The sequence below is a fragment of the Typopeltis vanoorti genome, chromosome 19 (assembly GCF_054136105.1).
Source record: "Typopeltis vanoorti isolate ZY-2024b chromosome 19, IOZ_Tvanoo_1.0, whole genome shotgun sequence".
In the NCBI taxonomy this organism is placed as follows: Eukaryota; Metazoa; Arthropoda; class Arachnida; order Uropygi; family Thelyphonidae; genus Typopeltis; species Typopeltis vanoorti.
Window position 1 is genome coordinate 91872012 of NC_143567.1, and position 16529 is coordinate 91888540.

Consider the following 16529-nt stretch of genomic DNA (forward strand, 5'->3'; position numbering starts at 1 on the left):
CGCTGGAAATTATTATAATTAAGAGAGAGAGAGAGAGGAGAGGATTGGCATTAGGTTGGAATCTGAGCATTCGGGAATCGCAGTGCGATAATAGCGAGTCGGCAAGTCACTCAAGCAGCTAAATAAAGTCTACTAGTCAAGAGGCAGTTAGCTAATAAGTTGTAGAATAACAATTATAGCTATGGAAGACAGCTGAGTGACTACTAAATAGACTAGCAATACTTGAGTTGAGATTTAATTTCAGGTCCGACCTGTCAAGGACACACAGAATCTTGAAATAAAGCATCGATTAACTAGAGAATAGTAGAGGTTGTAAAATAGAAGTTTACCGTTAGCTGTGTTTAGAATTATAGTGCTTAAAGAATTATTTGAATGCAGGAGGAATGAACAACTGTGCATATAAAACTTCAAGATAGGGAATTATTGTGTATTGCCTTAATTCATGAGTGATCAGTAGTACTTCATGCAAGAACGTTTGTTTATGTGTATAGTGACCGTGAATTAATTCAGTTAATGCTTTGAAGATTTATTTTAATGAGTGCCGATTATTGTAAAAAGTGTTTACGGTTATAAAAAGTGTTTGTGTATAAGTTGATGAAGATAGAAGATTATCGGTAAGATTATTCCAACCATTAATATTCCTATACAGAGAAGTGCGTAAGTTACATCCTAGAATTTCCTTATGTCAACAGTAACTATTGTGAAGATTAGCTGAAGTATAAATTTAAAAGTGTTTGCTTGTAAAGTCATGTTACTGCGATTTTATTGTATTTGGAACTTAAGGAACTGTGAGAAGACTGTATTAGAGTCAACGAATTTACCTTTGTCTGAGTCTGTATGATCGAACTTATCAGAGAAGCTAAAATGTTTGTGATATCTTAATTACTGATTTGATCTTAAGTGTATAATTTGTGATTCTAAAATTAAATGTTTGTTTTTGTTAATCAAAGGTTGTATTTTGCCTGAATCTCTTTTACTGCACCATTCATAAAATATTCGAACCAAAGCAGGAGAGATAAATAAGTTAAATATATTCGGCCAGTATATACAATATTAACACCTAAAGGAGAGATAGTTGTGAGTTGGTTTTTCTTCAGTTCTTGAACTAATTCAGATATAGAGTGGTGCAGTCATTAAATATAAATTTTCTCTATATTTGTATTAGAAATCGACTAGCAACTATATTTTGTTTAAGAACATCGTAGTGACTAACAAGTCGAATCCAAAGTATAGATTGAGAAGAAGTAGGATCCAACAAAACCACCTTCCTGTACTTCCTTCAAATCTAACTGCTGACTTGCAATTGAAATAGAGACTAAGTATTACTTGATGTAATGCCCCATCGACACCATATAACTGTAGCGTTTTGAATAGCTTCTCTTTTGGCACCTTGTTATATACATTTTCCAGATCTAAAACTTAAATAGAAATGTTTGTTATATCCCCATGATTTCTCAACTATCTGTCCTAAAGTGAAAATATGGTCCTGACAGGCTCTATTTCGCCTGAATCCACTTGTTCTTCACAAGGTTCTCTTCCACAATTCTTCTCAACCTTTTCTCAAGTATACTAGCATATATCTTACCAGGAACACTCAGTAAAGAAATACTTCTGTAATTCTCACATTCAGTTTTGTTTCCCTTTTCATATATATTCCTGACTGCATGCCTGGTCAGTGTTTTTTACCACTGCTGAAATCACTGCTTGTTTCATTTAGCAATTTTTCAAAGTAATTACTCCATATTTCAAGTATATCTTTTTCTCCACTTTTCATGTCACCTTTATCATCTCTAATTCCTTTTACATCACTCTTTCCTCCATTTCTGAGCTTCTTCAATAACCTCCAGAATATCTTGCCACATTCTTGATATTTATTGTCTGTGTTCTTATCAAAATCCTTCCATGACTTTTGTTTAGCTAGTTTTACACAGCATTTAGCTTTCTTACATTTGTCTCTAGTAGCAGCCGTTGAAAATTTTAAGTGGGGGTGCTGCATATACAGAATAAGAAAAAATAATTCATTTTTTCCTAATGAGTAACCAATTATTAATAAGTAAATTTACATATTAAAAAATGCTTTATTAAAAATATTTCACCCTTACCATGAACACACACCAATAATAAAAGTTTTATCCACAGAAATAACGCGAGCAAGCATTCAATATATCTGTAGCGACACTACTCGTTGAACAGTGTCGGTTTCGACATTCGGACACTGCATTTGTTTCATGTTACGATAATTGCGAAAATATAATTATTTTCAAATTTTCAACAATGGCACATGTCATAATTTGGCCTTGTATTTATAATAAATAAATGATTGTTATTTTAACAGAATAAAATAAGATTTACCAAAAATATTTCTCCCTCACCACTAACACACACCAATAATAAAAATTTCGTATCTCACAGAAATAACACACGCAAGCATACAATTTGTCTGTAGCAAGTGTCGAATTCACTTGTTATGTCAAACGAATATTGGCAAGTCCAGCTGGAACTGACCGAACGTGATAATTTTGACACTGCGTTAGATTGCAGTGCATTTGTTTCGTAATCTAAAGCATTAATCAAACAATTCCAGTTATTAACTATTCAATCAATGTCGAAACATAAGCTGTAATATGTTGTATGTTGTATTGCATTTATATAATGTTGTAAGCATTGTTATTATTTATAAACACAAACAAAATTTAATTTTTTTCGTTTTTTCCTTGGAGGTGCTGCAGTGTCACAGTGCTTATGTATAAGCCGCCACTGTCTGTCTCTGTATTCTCTAAGAGCACAAGCTGACTTATTTGCCAGGAACTTTTGATATGCTTTCTTCTTTTCCTTCACTGCCTCTTTAACTTCCTGTGTCCACCATGGTATTCTGATTTTTTCTATCCTTACCGACAACCTCACCACATGCCTCTCTGGCTGAATCAATCGGTGTTTTCTTCAGGGCTTGCCACTGAGTCTCCAAGGTTTGGTTCCTGTTCTCAAACTCTTTCGTTTTTTCTTCAAACATGTTTGTGTATTTTAGTCTGCAGTTCACATCTGAGAGCTGTCAACTTTTATTCGCTTTCAAACTTTCTTACATGTTCTTCTTTTCAGTATAAAATTCAATTTTATTCTGCTCAAGACTAAATGGTGATCACTTCCAATTTCAAATCCTCTGTACACTTTGTTGTCCTGCACCAGGGAGAAAACATCACTATCAACAATAACATAGTCAATGAAACTTTTCTTATTCCTTGCCTCTTTTCTCCATGTGAATTTGTGCACAATTTTTATATCGAAACATTGTGTTAGTAATAACCAGCCCATGTCCTCAGCAGAAATCTGACAGGTATTTGGATTTCTGCTCAACCATTATTATTAGCTTTGCTCTTTTCTACAAATTTTCCCAATATATTTTTGTATGTCTGACAGTCATTTCCTACTCTGCTATTTAGATCCCCAATAAGTACCAACTTTTCCTTTTTCATTGTGTCAGTTGCTTTCTCTAAAACCTCAAAAAATTCCTCCACTTCTACCTTAGTAGAACCTTCTGTGGGACCATAGGCACAAATAAGTCTCATTGTCCAGTTCCCCATTCTCATATTTGCCCTCACTCTACTTGAGACTGCCTGCCATTCAAGAAGATTAGCCTCGTATTTTGTGTTGAATACTATGGCTACTCCTTTTCCTTGATTGTCATTGCCTGAATATGACATTTTGTATTTATTTCTCAGAAAGATCTTACTAGTTTTTGCCTTTTTTGTTTGTCACCCCTATTATGTCGATCTGGTACTTATCTAATTCCTCAGCTAGCTCCATTTCTTTGCCATTCAGGCTTCTTATTAATAGTACCGATCTTGAACTCTGGTGATGTTGAGTTGGGGGTGTGTTTTAGGATTTGTTCCAGTAGCTGACTTTTTGCTGTTAGCCCTGGTTCTCTGACGAAAACAATGGGGGTCTTGTTGAACTGAACCAGGCAATGCCCCAGCTGGCATGAAATTCTGTAATGTACCATCATTTTTTATTTTGTTTTAAGCCAATAAGTATACAGTTTGGTCGGCTAAATCCCAAACTGCCAGCACATCCTCGTTCATTCAGTATCCAGGTAGATACCTGACAGGTTGCACCATGAGAAGGTGATAATTGGACATTAGGTCAGAAGCCCTGATCATTTCTCCACATTTTTATAAAGGCTATGTGGAGGTCTCCTCTCAGTTATATAGCTTTGACCCTTAAGCACCCCCCTATCTACAGTTTTCTTCAGAACTTCAGTATCATTACCAAAATTGGGTTTTTAAGAAGCCATGTTATTTGACTATAACAGGCATTTGGCTTATATAGATATGGGATAGTATGTATTTCAAACTAACTTTTTCATGAAGTACAGTTGATTATAATTTGAGTTTTTCTTCTGGAACATAGACCAGAAATACAGCAGAATTATGTTCTCTTTCTCTCTCAAATTAACAAGTATTTTAAATACTGTTCATTTTTTTCCTTTTTTTTTAATTAGTTCGAATGTCTTGACCATAATGTCTGTTACATGTGTGTGTGTATTCACTTGATTGGTTTGTTCATTTTGACTTCCCAGAAAGGGAAAAAATCCTGCCACTCTTCTTTTTGAGAACAGATACGTCCTCTATTAGCTCATTTGAAAAGCTCTTATAAAAGTTTCTCACTTTCTAGTTGGGATTCAGAGCAGGTCTCTTTGATCAATGGATAACATTGCTACCATCATATTTTGGGCTGCCATTTGACCATCACTGATGTATCCAATTTTTATCAGCAAAAGTGACTTTTGCAATTTTATGTAGTTTTACTTTTAAAAAAAAATGCGAAAATAATAATTATATTTATTTACTACATGGGGGTGCTTAAGGGTCAAAGCTGTATAACTGAGAGGAGACCTCCACATAGCCTTTAAAGGAATGCGGAGAACCGACCAGGGCTTCTGACCTAATGTCCAATCCTCACCTTCTCGTGGTGCACCCTGTTGGGTATCTACTTTGATACTGAACGAACGAGGATGGGCTGGCAATTTGGGATTTAGCCGACCAAATTGTATTCTTATTGGTTAAACCAAAATAAAAAATGATGGTACAACATGACAAAATTTCATGCCGGCTGGGGCGTCGCCCGGTTAAACAAGGCCCCCGTTTTTTCGCCAGGGAACCAGGGCGAACAGCGAAAAGTCAGCTACTGGAACAAATCTGAAAACAAACCCCAACTCAACATCACCAGAGTTAAAGATCGGTACTATCAACGTAAGAAGATTGAATGGCAAAGAAATGGAGCTAGCTGAGGAATTAGATAAGTACCAGATCGACATAATAGGGGTGACTGAAACAAAAAAGACCAAAACTGGTGAGATCTTTCTGAGCAATAAATACAAAATGTTATATTCAGGCAATGACAATCAAGGAAAAGAAGGAGTAGCCATAGTATTCAACACAAAATACGAGGCTAATCTTCTTGAATGGCAGTCAGTCTCAAGTAGAGTAATGTGGGCAAATATGAGAATGGGGAACTGGACAATGAGACTTATTTGTGCCTATGGTCCCACAGAAGGTTCTATTAAGGAAGAAGTGGAGGAATTTTTTGAGGCTTTAGAAAAAGCAACTGACACAATGAAAAAGGAAAAGTTGGTCCTTGTTGGGGATCTAAATAGTAGAGTAGGAAATGATTGTGAGACATACAAAAATATTTTGGGAAAATTTGGAGAAAAGAGCAAAGCTAATAATAATGGCAAATATCTGTTGGATTTCTGCTCAGGACATGGACTGGTTATTACTAACACCATGTTCCAACATAAAAATGTGCACAAATTCACATGGAGAGAAGAGGTTAGGAATAAGAAAAGTCTCATTGACTATGTTATTGTTGATAGTGATGTTTTCTCCCTGGTGCAGGACACCAGAGTGTACAGAGGATTTGAAATTGGAAGTGATCACTATTTAGTCTTGAGCAGGATAAAATTGAATTTCATATTGAAAAGAATAACATGTAAGAAAGTTTTAAAGCGAATAAAAGTTGAGCAGCTCTCAGATGTAAACTGTAGACTAAAATACAGAAATATTATTGAAAAGAAAATGAAAGAGTTTGAGAACAGGAATCAAACCTTGGAGATTCAGTGGCAAACTCTGAAGGAAACATTGATTGATTCTGCCAGAGAGGCATGTGGTGAGGTTGTGTGCAAAGATAAAAAAAATCAGAACTCCCTGGTGGACACAGGAAGTTAAAGAGGCAGTGAAGGAAAAGAAGAAAGCATATCAAAAGTTCCTGGCAAATAAGTCGGCTTTTACTCTTACAGAATACAGAGACAAATGTAAGAAAGCTAAACAGTGTGTAAAACTAGCTAAACAAAAGTCATGGGAGGACTTTGGCAAGAATATAGAAAATAAATATCAAGAAGGTGGCAAAATATTCTGGAGGTTGTTGAAGAAGCTTAGGAATGGAGGAAAGAGTGCTGTAAAAGGAATTAGAGATGATAAAGGTGAAATGAAAACAGGAGAAAAAGATATCCTTGAAGTATGGAGTAATTACTTTGAAAAACTGCTAAATGAAACAAGCAGTGATGACAGCACAGTGATAAAAAACACTGACCAGGCATGCAGTCAGGAATACATATCCATACTTGAAGTAGAAAAAGCCATCAAAGGCTTGAAATGTGGAAAGGCAGCAGGAGTAGATGATATTCGACCAGAAATGCTGAAGTATGGTGGTATAAGAGTCTTACAGTGGCTGCACTGCATAGTTCAGAAAGCCTGGACAGAGGGACGAATTCCTGATGATTGGAGTAGAGCTCTCATAGTACCCATATATAAAAAGGGAAATAAAACTGAATGTGAGAATTACAGAGGTATTTCCCTACTGAGTGTTCCTGGCAAGATCTATGCAAGTATACTTGAGAAACGGTTGAGAAGAATTGTGGAAGAAAAGCTTGGTGAAGAACAAGCTGGATTCAGGCCAAATAGAGGCTGTCAGGATCAGATCTTCACTTTACGACAAATAGTCGAGAAAGCATGGGAATATAACAAAGATCTGTATTTAAGTTTTGTTGATTTGGAAAAGGCATATGACAAGGTGCCAAGAGAGAAGCTATTCAATATGCTGCAGTTATATGGTGTCAATGGGGCATTATATCAAGCAATACTTAGTCTGTATTTGAGTTGTGAGTCAGCAGTTAGAATTGAAGGAAGTACAGGAAGATGGTTTAATGTTAAATCTGGTGTGAGACAAGGATGTACATTATCCCCTCTGTTATTCATTATCTATATGGATCACATTATGAAGGAATGTGGTATTAAACCTGATATCAAAATTGGAGATGTTAATGTCAGCTCTTTGCTTTATGCTGATGATGTTATACTTCTAAATAAATCCGCTACAACTCTGCAAGATTCTCTGACTAAATTGAATAGCTGTTGTAATAGATATGGTATGAAGGTCAGCAATAAAAAGACAAAGACAATGAAAATAGGCAGAATCATTGAAAATGTCAACTGTGTTGTGAATGGAGAACCTGTGGAACAAGTAAAACATTTTAGCTACTTAGGCACAATTTTTACTGAAGATGGTAAACTAAATATAGAAATAGACAACAGAATCAGCAAAGCTGGTATCGTGGGAAGTCAATTGAATAAATTCATATGGAATAAGAAAGAAATTAGTCGGAACACTAAATTAGCTGTATACAAAACTGTGTTCAAACCAATTTTAACTTATGGATCTGAGAGCTGGGTCAGAAGTAAAACACTTGACCAAAGACTAGAGACCGCAGATATGAGAGTCCTGAGAAAGATTAGAGGCGTGAACAGATGGCATCAATGGCAATATCATATTAAAAATGAGGATATTAGGAAAGAACTTGACATTGTCAGCATCCAGGAATGCGTTAGCAGAGCTAATCTCAGATGGTATGGTCACTTAAACAGAATGGGAGAGGAAAGATTAGCAAAACAAGTGTTCTCTGCCAGGTTGGCAGGAAAACGACCCAGAGGAAGACCAAGATATAGGTGGATTGATACGGTACAAAGTGCCTTAGACGATAGAAATATAAGATCTGATAATGTTGGAGTCTTGACAAGTAACAGACTGATTTGGAGGAAAATTGTAGATAGGAAGTTAGTAATGATGTAATTTTTTCATGTAGTACTGTCATATCCTGTACACCCCTTGAGGGTACATGGCAGGAATTTGATGATGATGATCTTTGTTGTAGTTTTTTTTTAATAAGTAAAAGCTATACATCTTGATAATCTAAATCCCTGCCCTTCTAAGGTTTGCATCCTTTCATGGATAAAATACACATACAAAATGTGTGTCATTCATTTCTTTCATTAAATTTTAGGCTCACTGGCTTCTCCCAGCAGAGTAACTTGGTTTTTAAGAAACAGTTAATTTTATGATTTGACAGTTAAACCTAGCTACAATGCATGTATGCATGCACACACATTTCAGATACTCAAAAGTTCTCTTCCTATGCTAAAATTGTACTATAGTCACCATGAAACATAAGATGCAATTTGATGGATACATGCAATAAATCAAATGAAGATGACAATCTTTGCCAGTTGATGCTAAAGATTAGCATTATTGCAGGAATTGTTATAGTGATTAGTTTGCTATAGTGAATTTCTTTGTGAATAGCATATCTCTGGGGCTTTGGTTGGAATTATCTGGTAGTTCGTTATCATGAGAGGAGACTATAACATCATTGCAATATGTTTTTACACATGGTTATATCCAGCGATTAGCTCTAATTTATAAGTGAGGCTTTAAGCACTGTGCTTAAAGCTTCACTGTTGTGCTCTCTAGTCATCTCTTGAGCTTAAGGTGTCAAATCAGAGGACAAACTGGCATTAATTACATCAAAATACGTGTGCTAATCTCCACACTATCCTCTGCTCTTTTTCATCATCTTTATGGATCACATGAAAAAAAAATGGCATTAATCCTGATATTAGAATCAGAGATATCAAACTTAGATCTTTTTCTTTATGAAGATGATGTTGTACTTCTAAACACCCAGTGTAAGTCTCCAGGATTCTCTAAGTTGAATAACAACTGTGACAAACTTGGCATGAAAATCAACAATAAAAAAGACCAAAATATGAAAATAGGAAAGAACATGGAAAACTTCAGCTGCATGCTTAATGGAGAATATTTAAAACAAATGAAATATTTCAGCTATTTAGGCACAACTTTTAGTGAAGATGGCAAATTAAATTTGGAAAGAGATAGCAGAATAAGCAAAGCTGGTTTGGTGGAGCTATTTGAATAAATATATATATAAATGGGATGAGAGAAATTAGCCAAAACACTAAACTGGCAGTATACAAGGCAATGATCCAACCAGTTTTAAATTATGGATGTAAGAGTTTGGTTAGAAATAAAGTCATTTATTAAAGACTAGAAGTCACAGATATGAGAGTTCTGAGAAAAAATAAGGGAGTAAACAGATAACATCAATGGCAGAATCATAATGAAAATTAAGATATTAGGAAGGAACTTGACATTGTTAGCAATCCAGAATGTGTCAGCAGTTCTAATCTAAGGTAGTATTGTCACTTAAACAGAATGGGAAAGGAAAGATTAGCAAGAAGGTGTTTGATGCTAAAATGGCAGGGAAAAGATCCAGATGAAGACCAAGATCTAGTTGTACTGATTCAATCAGAAGTGCCTTAGAACAGCAAAATATTAGATACGATAACACTATATTGGAGTGCTGACAAAGTGAGAGACTAATTTGGAGGAAAATTATTGATAGGAGAGTAGTAATAATGTCAAGTTAATCATGTAGTACTGTCATAGTTGTACACCCCTTCTCTTGAGGATACATATCAAGATATTAATGATGACGAAGAAATTCCTATGTGGCGCCAGCCATTGACTGCTATCCATATCATCATATTGAGCAGATTGTGTTCATCCTGCTCAATGTAAGTTGATTTTCTTTGTATCTGAAGAGAACATTTTGCAAATCATTACTGTAACACACACACACACTGTTCATGTTTCTACATTAGATATTTAGATCCTGATTTGTGATATCACTGAAAAACTTTTAGACTGGCACTGTTAGTAATGTATTTGCAAATCTTTCATATGGTGGCACATTATGGGTTATGGATACTGAGTGCTATAGAACGTCTTTTCTATAGCATTCAAATTTTACATGAATGAAGTGTAATTTCTTCAAAATCATCACATCTTGTTGTTTTTTGTCATCCTGGAACCAATTACAGATACTGCTAAGGAACAACTTTCTCTCCCCTCATGCCACATTTTCATTTCTTTCTAACTGTTTCTAAATTTAATGTCACAGTGGTTGGTTTCAACAGTAACAGGATATTTATAAACCATGTGCTTGTTAGAATTTGTTTCTCAACTGTTGAGTTACTTGTATCATCCCTCATGTAGAAGAGGAAAATAATTAACATAAACACTCAGTTGTTTCACTCACTCTTATTTTGTGTAGACTTCTGGCTCACCCTGGTTTGTTTAAGTCAATTTTATTCTTGGTTATTATTATTATTATAAGTTGCTGCTATGATTTTTGGAGCTGTAATACTCACCTAGTACAATTCCTGCCTGACAGGTTTTGTGAGAGCATATGATGTACTTGAACTGTGGTCTAGTATCCTGTCCATTTATGCTGACAAATGCAAGAATCCATATTGAATCCATCACCTAGAAACAGTCACTTTTGGTATATGTTGTAATTCCCTTAATCTGATATTTATATCCACTAAACTGTATCATTTTTACATAAATTTTCATGCTATTGCAATATATCAAAAGACATTTTTTGTTTAAATATCTATTTGCATACATATCTTATTTTTCACAGCCATTGGAAATGCTTTTGCTGTATTAAGTGATCCAGAAAAAAAGAAGCAGTATGATACATATGGATCAGAAGATATTCAGAGAAGGCATGCTCATTCTCATGATGGTTATTACTATGATTATAGTCGAGGATTTGAGGGTAAGTTTATATCCATTAATTTATTTCTCTATATAGTGTGCGTGCGTGTGTGTATACTCAATGTTTGTCTCACAGGGGAGGAATTACCTCCTTAGCACCTTTATATTTTACTTGGAAAGGCCTGGGTTTGAATCCTGTGCAGGATTTAAGAAACTTTTAAGGGCATTTCCCCTGAACGTCAGTTAGCCACTTTATATTTCTAGAAAGTTTTTTAATCTTACAAATCAGCCAGAGAACATATACATTTTTTCTTAATTGAAATGTAATCTGTCATATGGTTAATAATTATAAAATATTACTTTTATGAAACTTTTTATTCATAAAATTTTCATAAAAATTTTACCTATTGTGTTATAAGTATCTTCAATGGGAAAAATTGGAACTAAAGTGCAGTCATATATATTGGAAGGATTAACAATGCAGACATGAAATAATTCTAAATATTATTGAAATTCTAAATTGGCATAGTAAAAAATATTTAAATAAAGAAAACTCTTAAGGCAAGAGTTTTAAGGCCTTAAGTTTTAAGGAGAAAACTTTTAAGGCCTTAAAACTCATAAGACCCAATGTATATAAGATTTTGAAACACATAAATGCAGATACCAAAGAAAACATAAAATTAAACACTGAATTGAAATTAGAAGAATTTCTAAATTACTACACAGAACTGTGGACAGACAAATATTTTAAAAAAGACAACTGGCAAAAACAATTAACGAAAATGAAAAGGAAATAACTGAAGCAGAATTAGAAATCAGCCTGAAAGAAACAAGAAATGGAAAATCACCTGGAGAAGATAAGCTAGGTTCAGAACTATATAAATACGCAGGAACAAGATTCAAAGGAAGACTCTTATTATTTTTAAATAAAATTTACTCAACTGGTATCCCCCCCAATAGAATGGAAAAAAGCAATTGTGATTCCTATCTTTAAGAAAGGTAATAGAGATGACCCTAAAAACTATAGAGGTATCAGTATACTAAATTCATGTTACAAAATATACAGCAGAATCTTAAATAACAAACTAATGAAATATTCCGAAAACTTTATTCTAGAGGTACAAAATGGATTTAGAAAAGGACGATCATGTATAGATCCAGCCTTCTGCCTAAAATTAATAATAGAGAAAAGAAGAGAATATAATTTAGAAACACATATTGCATTTATTGACTTTGTAAAAGCATTTGACAAAGTTAAAAGAAACATATTATTTAACATATTAAAAGAAAGACAAATACCAAATAATATCCTAAAAGCTGTCACAAGTATATATGAAAATAATCAAATACAAATGAGATTAAATCATGAGCTATCATATACAAGAGAGATAAACCAAGGGGTCCGACAGGGATGTCCCCTCTCAGCAACTCTTTTTAATATCTACTTAAATGAAATAATAATAAAATGGAGTAAAAATTTACATCAAGGAATTAAATTTTCACCTACAGTTAACTTAAACACTCTCCTCTTTGCAGACGACCAAATAATAATTACAAATTCTGAAGATAACTTACAGAAAGCTATTTTAAATCTAAATCAGATATCCAAAGGTTATGGTATGATAATATCAACTGAAAAATCAAAAACTATGACCTTTAAAGGACAAGATCCAGCAAGAACTAAAATAGTATTAGATAACAAGATCTTAGAACAGGTGAATTCATTTAACTACCTAGGATGTATGATCAATTATGAAAATGAAAAAGATATAAACATAAAAATTGCAAAATATTTAAAAATAACAGGAGTAATTAACTCTATATTTAAACCAAACCTAGTTCAAAAACAAACCAGGCTAAAAGTATACAATACATTAGCCCTACCGGTCTTAATGTATGGAAGCGAAATCTGGACAATAAAACAAAAAGACAAACAAAGATTAACAACAGCAGAAATGAAGTTTATGAGAAAAAATGCAAAGTATACCCTATTTGATCACAAAAGAAACGAAGATATTATGAAAGAATTAAACCAAGAAGCAGTAATTGAAAAAATTAGAAAATATAAACATAGATGGATGGAACACGTTCAAAGAATGAAAACAGAAAGATTACCAAAACAAGCCTTAAAGTACAAGCCATTAGGAAAAATAAAACCAGGACATCCTCTTAAACGATTCAACGATGACTTCTAAGGCTGGAACAGGCCATACTAGGCCTAAATCCTTGATACGTATGATGATGATGAATAAAGAAAACTTAGATGGGCAGTATTAAGCTGCACTACTAAGTGCAACTTAACAAAACTTGAGTTGCTTTGGAAATCTGCAAAAGGCATACAACAAGGTGCCCAAGGAAACATTTTTCAAAACACACAGTTATGTGGGGTAAATGGAACATTATATAAAGCAATGCATAGTCTATATTTAAATTGTAGGTCAGCAGTTAGAATTGAAGGAAATACAGGAAGATGGTTTGTTGTAGAATCAGGTGTAAGACAAGGTGCATATTATCTCCACTCTTATTCAGCATCTATATGGATCACATTATGAAAGAAAATGGCATTAAACCTGATATTAAAATGAATAACAGCTGTAACCAATTTAGTGTGAAAATTAGCAGTAGAAAAACTAAACTATGAAAATAAGCAGGAATATAGAAAACTTCAGCTGCATTCTGAATGGATATCCTATAGAACAAGTAAAATATTTCAGCTATTTAGGCACAGTTTTTAGTGAAGATTGCAAATTAAATCTGTAATAGAATAATAAAACAGAACAAACAAAGTTGGAATGGTGGGGAGCCAGATGAATAAATTTATATGGAATAAGAGAGAAATTAGCCAACACACTATACTAGCAATATACAAGACGGTGTTCAAACCAGTTTTAAGTTCTTGATATGATAGTTATATTAGAAATAAAACACTTTATTCAAGATTACAGACTGCAGATATGATAATACTGAGAAAAATTATAGCTGTGAGCAGATGTCATCAGTGGCAGAATCATATTTAAAATAAAGACATTAGGAAGGAACTTGATATTGTTTGCATTCAAGAATGTGTCAACAGGGCTAATCTAAGGTGGTATGGTCACTTAAGTAGAATGGAAGAGGAAAGATTTGCAAAACAGGTGTTTGATGGCAAGAAAAAGACCCAAAGGAAGACCAAGGTCTAGGTGGATCGATTCAGTCAGAAGTGCTTTAAAACAAAAATGTTAGATGTGACAGTATTGAAGTACCGACGAGTAATAGTCTAATTTGGAGGGAAATTGTTGATAGGAGATTAATAATAATGTAAAGTTAATCATATAGTGCTGCCATAATAGCCTGAACACCTCTTGGAGGTACATATCAGGCAATTGATGATGATATATTACTTGAAATCAGTTTGAATTGCATTTGAGGTTTTTGATATCATTAAGAAATTTCACAAATGCTAATTAAAATTCTACTGGAAAAGTTTCAACACATGCCGTGTAAGGTTTGTGAAAAAGCGACTGCCCAATGCAGCAGTTTATACACATGTGGGCAGTACCCAGCACAAACGTTAAATCGTGGAATGAGTAAACTGTGTGTTAAGGCTTAAGTGATGGGAGAAACTCATATTGGAGGCTTAATGGAGTGAAACAGTACTGAGAAAGGATTAAAAATATTATTTAATTCTTCCAATATTTTGTCTCACTCACTGAGACATTGTAATGGAGTACAATATGAGATGTAACACACACACAAAGGCAACACAAAACTATGTGAAACACTTATGCAAAAGATGAGAGTCCTTACTAGGTGGGATTCCCTTTCTGGGCAACTGTTAGCAGCCTAGGGCATAAACTGGGATCTTGAAGTAGTGTTTCCCATGTTTGGGGAAGTTTAATGCAACCGTATTATTATTTATTTACATCAAGCTGATTTCGGAGAGCAGGGTTGATAGGAGAAATGCAAGTAGTTTCCAGTGTTGGTAAGTTTTTATTATTTATTGACTCCATTGAGGTCTACTATGTAGACCTCAATGACCTCATTGAGGTCTACATAGTAGACCTCAATTAAATCAATAACTCATTGCAGGATATCCTCCATTTTTCTCTCTCTCTCTCACACACACACACAGCTGATCATAGTGTGACTTGAATGCATTCACCATCTCCACACTCACCACACTTCCAGGCAATGCATTACAACCACCTGCAACTCTCCATGCAAAAGAACTATTGCTCACTCCTTTACTCACACCCTCCTGATACAGTTTCCAAGGATGGCTTTTTGTTCTTCCTCTGTCTCCACCCATTCTATAAAAAATCAGATCCACATTAATCCTGTAAATAACCTCTTACCAATTTATATTATGTCTCAATCATAATATAATATAACATGTCCCCTCCCATCCTACTATGCAAAGTGCATAGTAGGATGGGGGGACATGATCGAGACATAATGCAATTTGCATTCCCTCAATCTGCCCTCATACTCTATCAGAAACCACCTTAGTCATTCATTTCTAAACCCATTCCAACATCTCTTCATCCTTTTGAAAACCTGATGACTGAATCTGTGCACAGTAATTCACATGTGGTTTGATCAAGCCTTATACAAAGGAATCATAACATCCTTACTCCTACATGTCAGTGATCTCTGCATCATTCCTTAATGTGCTGTGCTGTCCTCACAATTTTAGCTAAATGCCCTCTGAATTTCAGGTCTTCATCCACCAACACTCTCAGATTCTGTCAAACTTTAAACTTGACACTTTGCTGTGTGAAGTGGCATTTCCATTCATTTACTTATTCAGAAAGTCTATTCAAGTCCCCTAGCAAAGCTACAGCATTCATTATATTCCTCATGGTTCTTCCCAACTTTGCATCATCTGCAAACAACTGCATATCACCATTCAAGCTCTTCCTAGTATCATTTATATATAAATTAAACAGCGATGGACTCAAAACATACCCCTGGGGGCATGCCCTCTAATGACATTCATCCTGCAGGATATCATTCCCCATGCACAATTTGCTGATACCTGTCTGATGGCCAATCTCTAATCTAGTGCACTAATCTACTATGCAGCCCCCATCTGTTCCTGTTTAATTACCACATTGTCATGTGACAGTCTCTCAAAAGCTTTAGCAAAATCTAAGTATACCACCATGTATGTTTCTGTTTTATCCAGTGCATCTGTCGCAGCTTTCCTTTAGCAAACCCATACTCTCGCATCAAAGAGAATGTCATTCTCAACCAAATTTTGAATCCTGGTTTTCACTAGCCTCTCTAACACCTTTACCACAACTCCAGACAAACAGACTGGTCTGTAATTCAAAGCCTTAGTCTTTTCACCCTTTCATGAAGCGGAACAATTTTGCCCTCTTTCCGCTCCTTTGGAACTTGGGCAAATCTAAGTTAAAGCTATTGTTAACTCTGGAATGAACCATCAAGTCCTACAGCTTTATTGACATCAGGTTACTCAATTCTTCATATACTTACTGCTCACTCACCATCAGTGGCTCCTCCCTTCTCACTGCTTTCAAGTTCTGCATGGTGTTACTTTCAGGAGGATGAAATACCCTTAGCATCGCATCTCTCTATATTCTCCTCAACAGTGATCATTCTACCATTCTCTCCAA

General features: G+C 34.7%; 1 protein-coding gene across 1 annotated transcript in view; it reads left to right on the plus strand.

Annotated features, from left to right (window-relative positions):
* Positions 1-16529, plus strand: part of LOC150096340 (dnaJ homolog subfamily B member 12-like) — a 173152-nt gene that overhangs the window by 31249 nt on the left and 125374 nt on the right. Inside the window, exon 4 of the mRNA XM_090409183.1 lies at positions 10835-10972. Coding sequence (XP_090265309.1) covers positions 10835-10972 — 138 coding nt within the window. The remainder of the gene's footprint in view (positions 1-10834; positions 10973-16529) is intronic.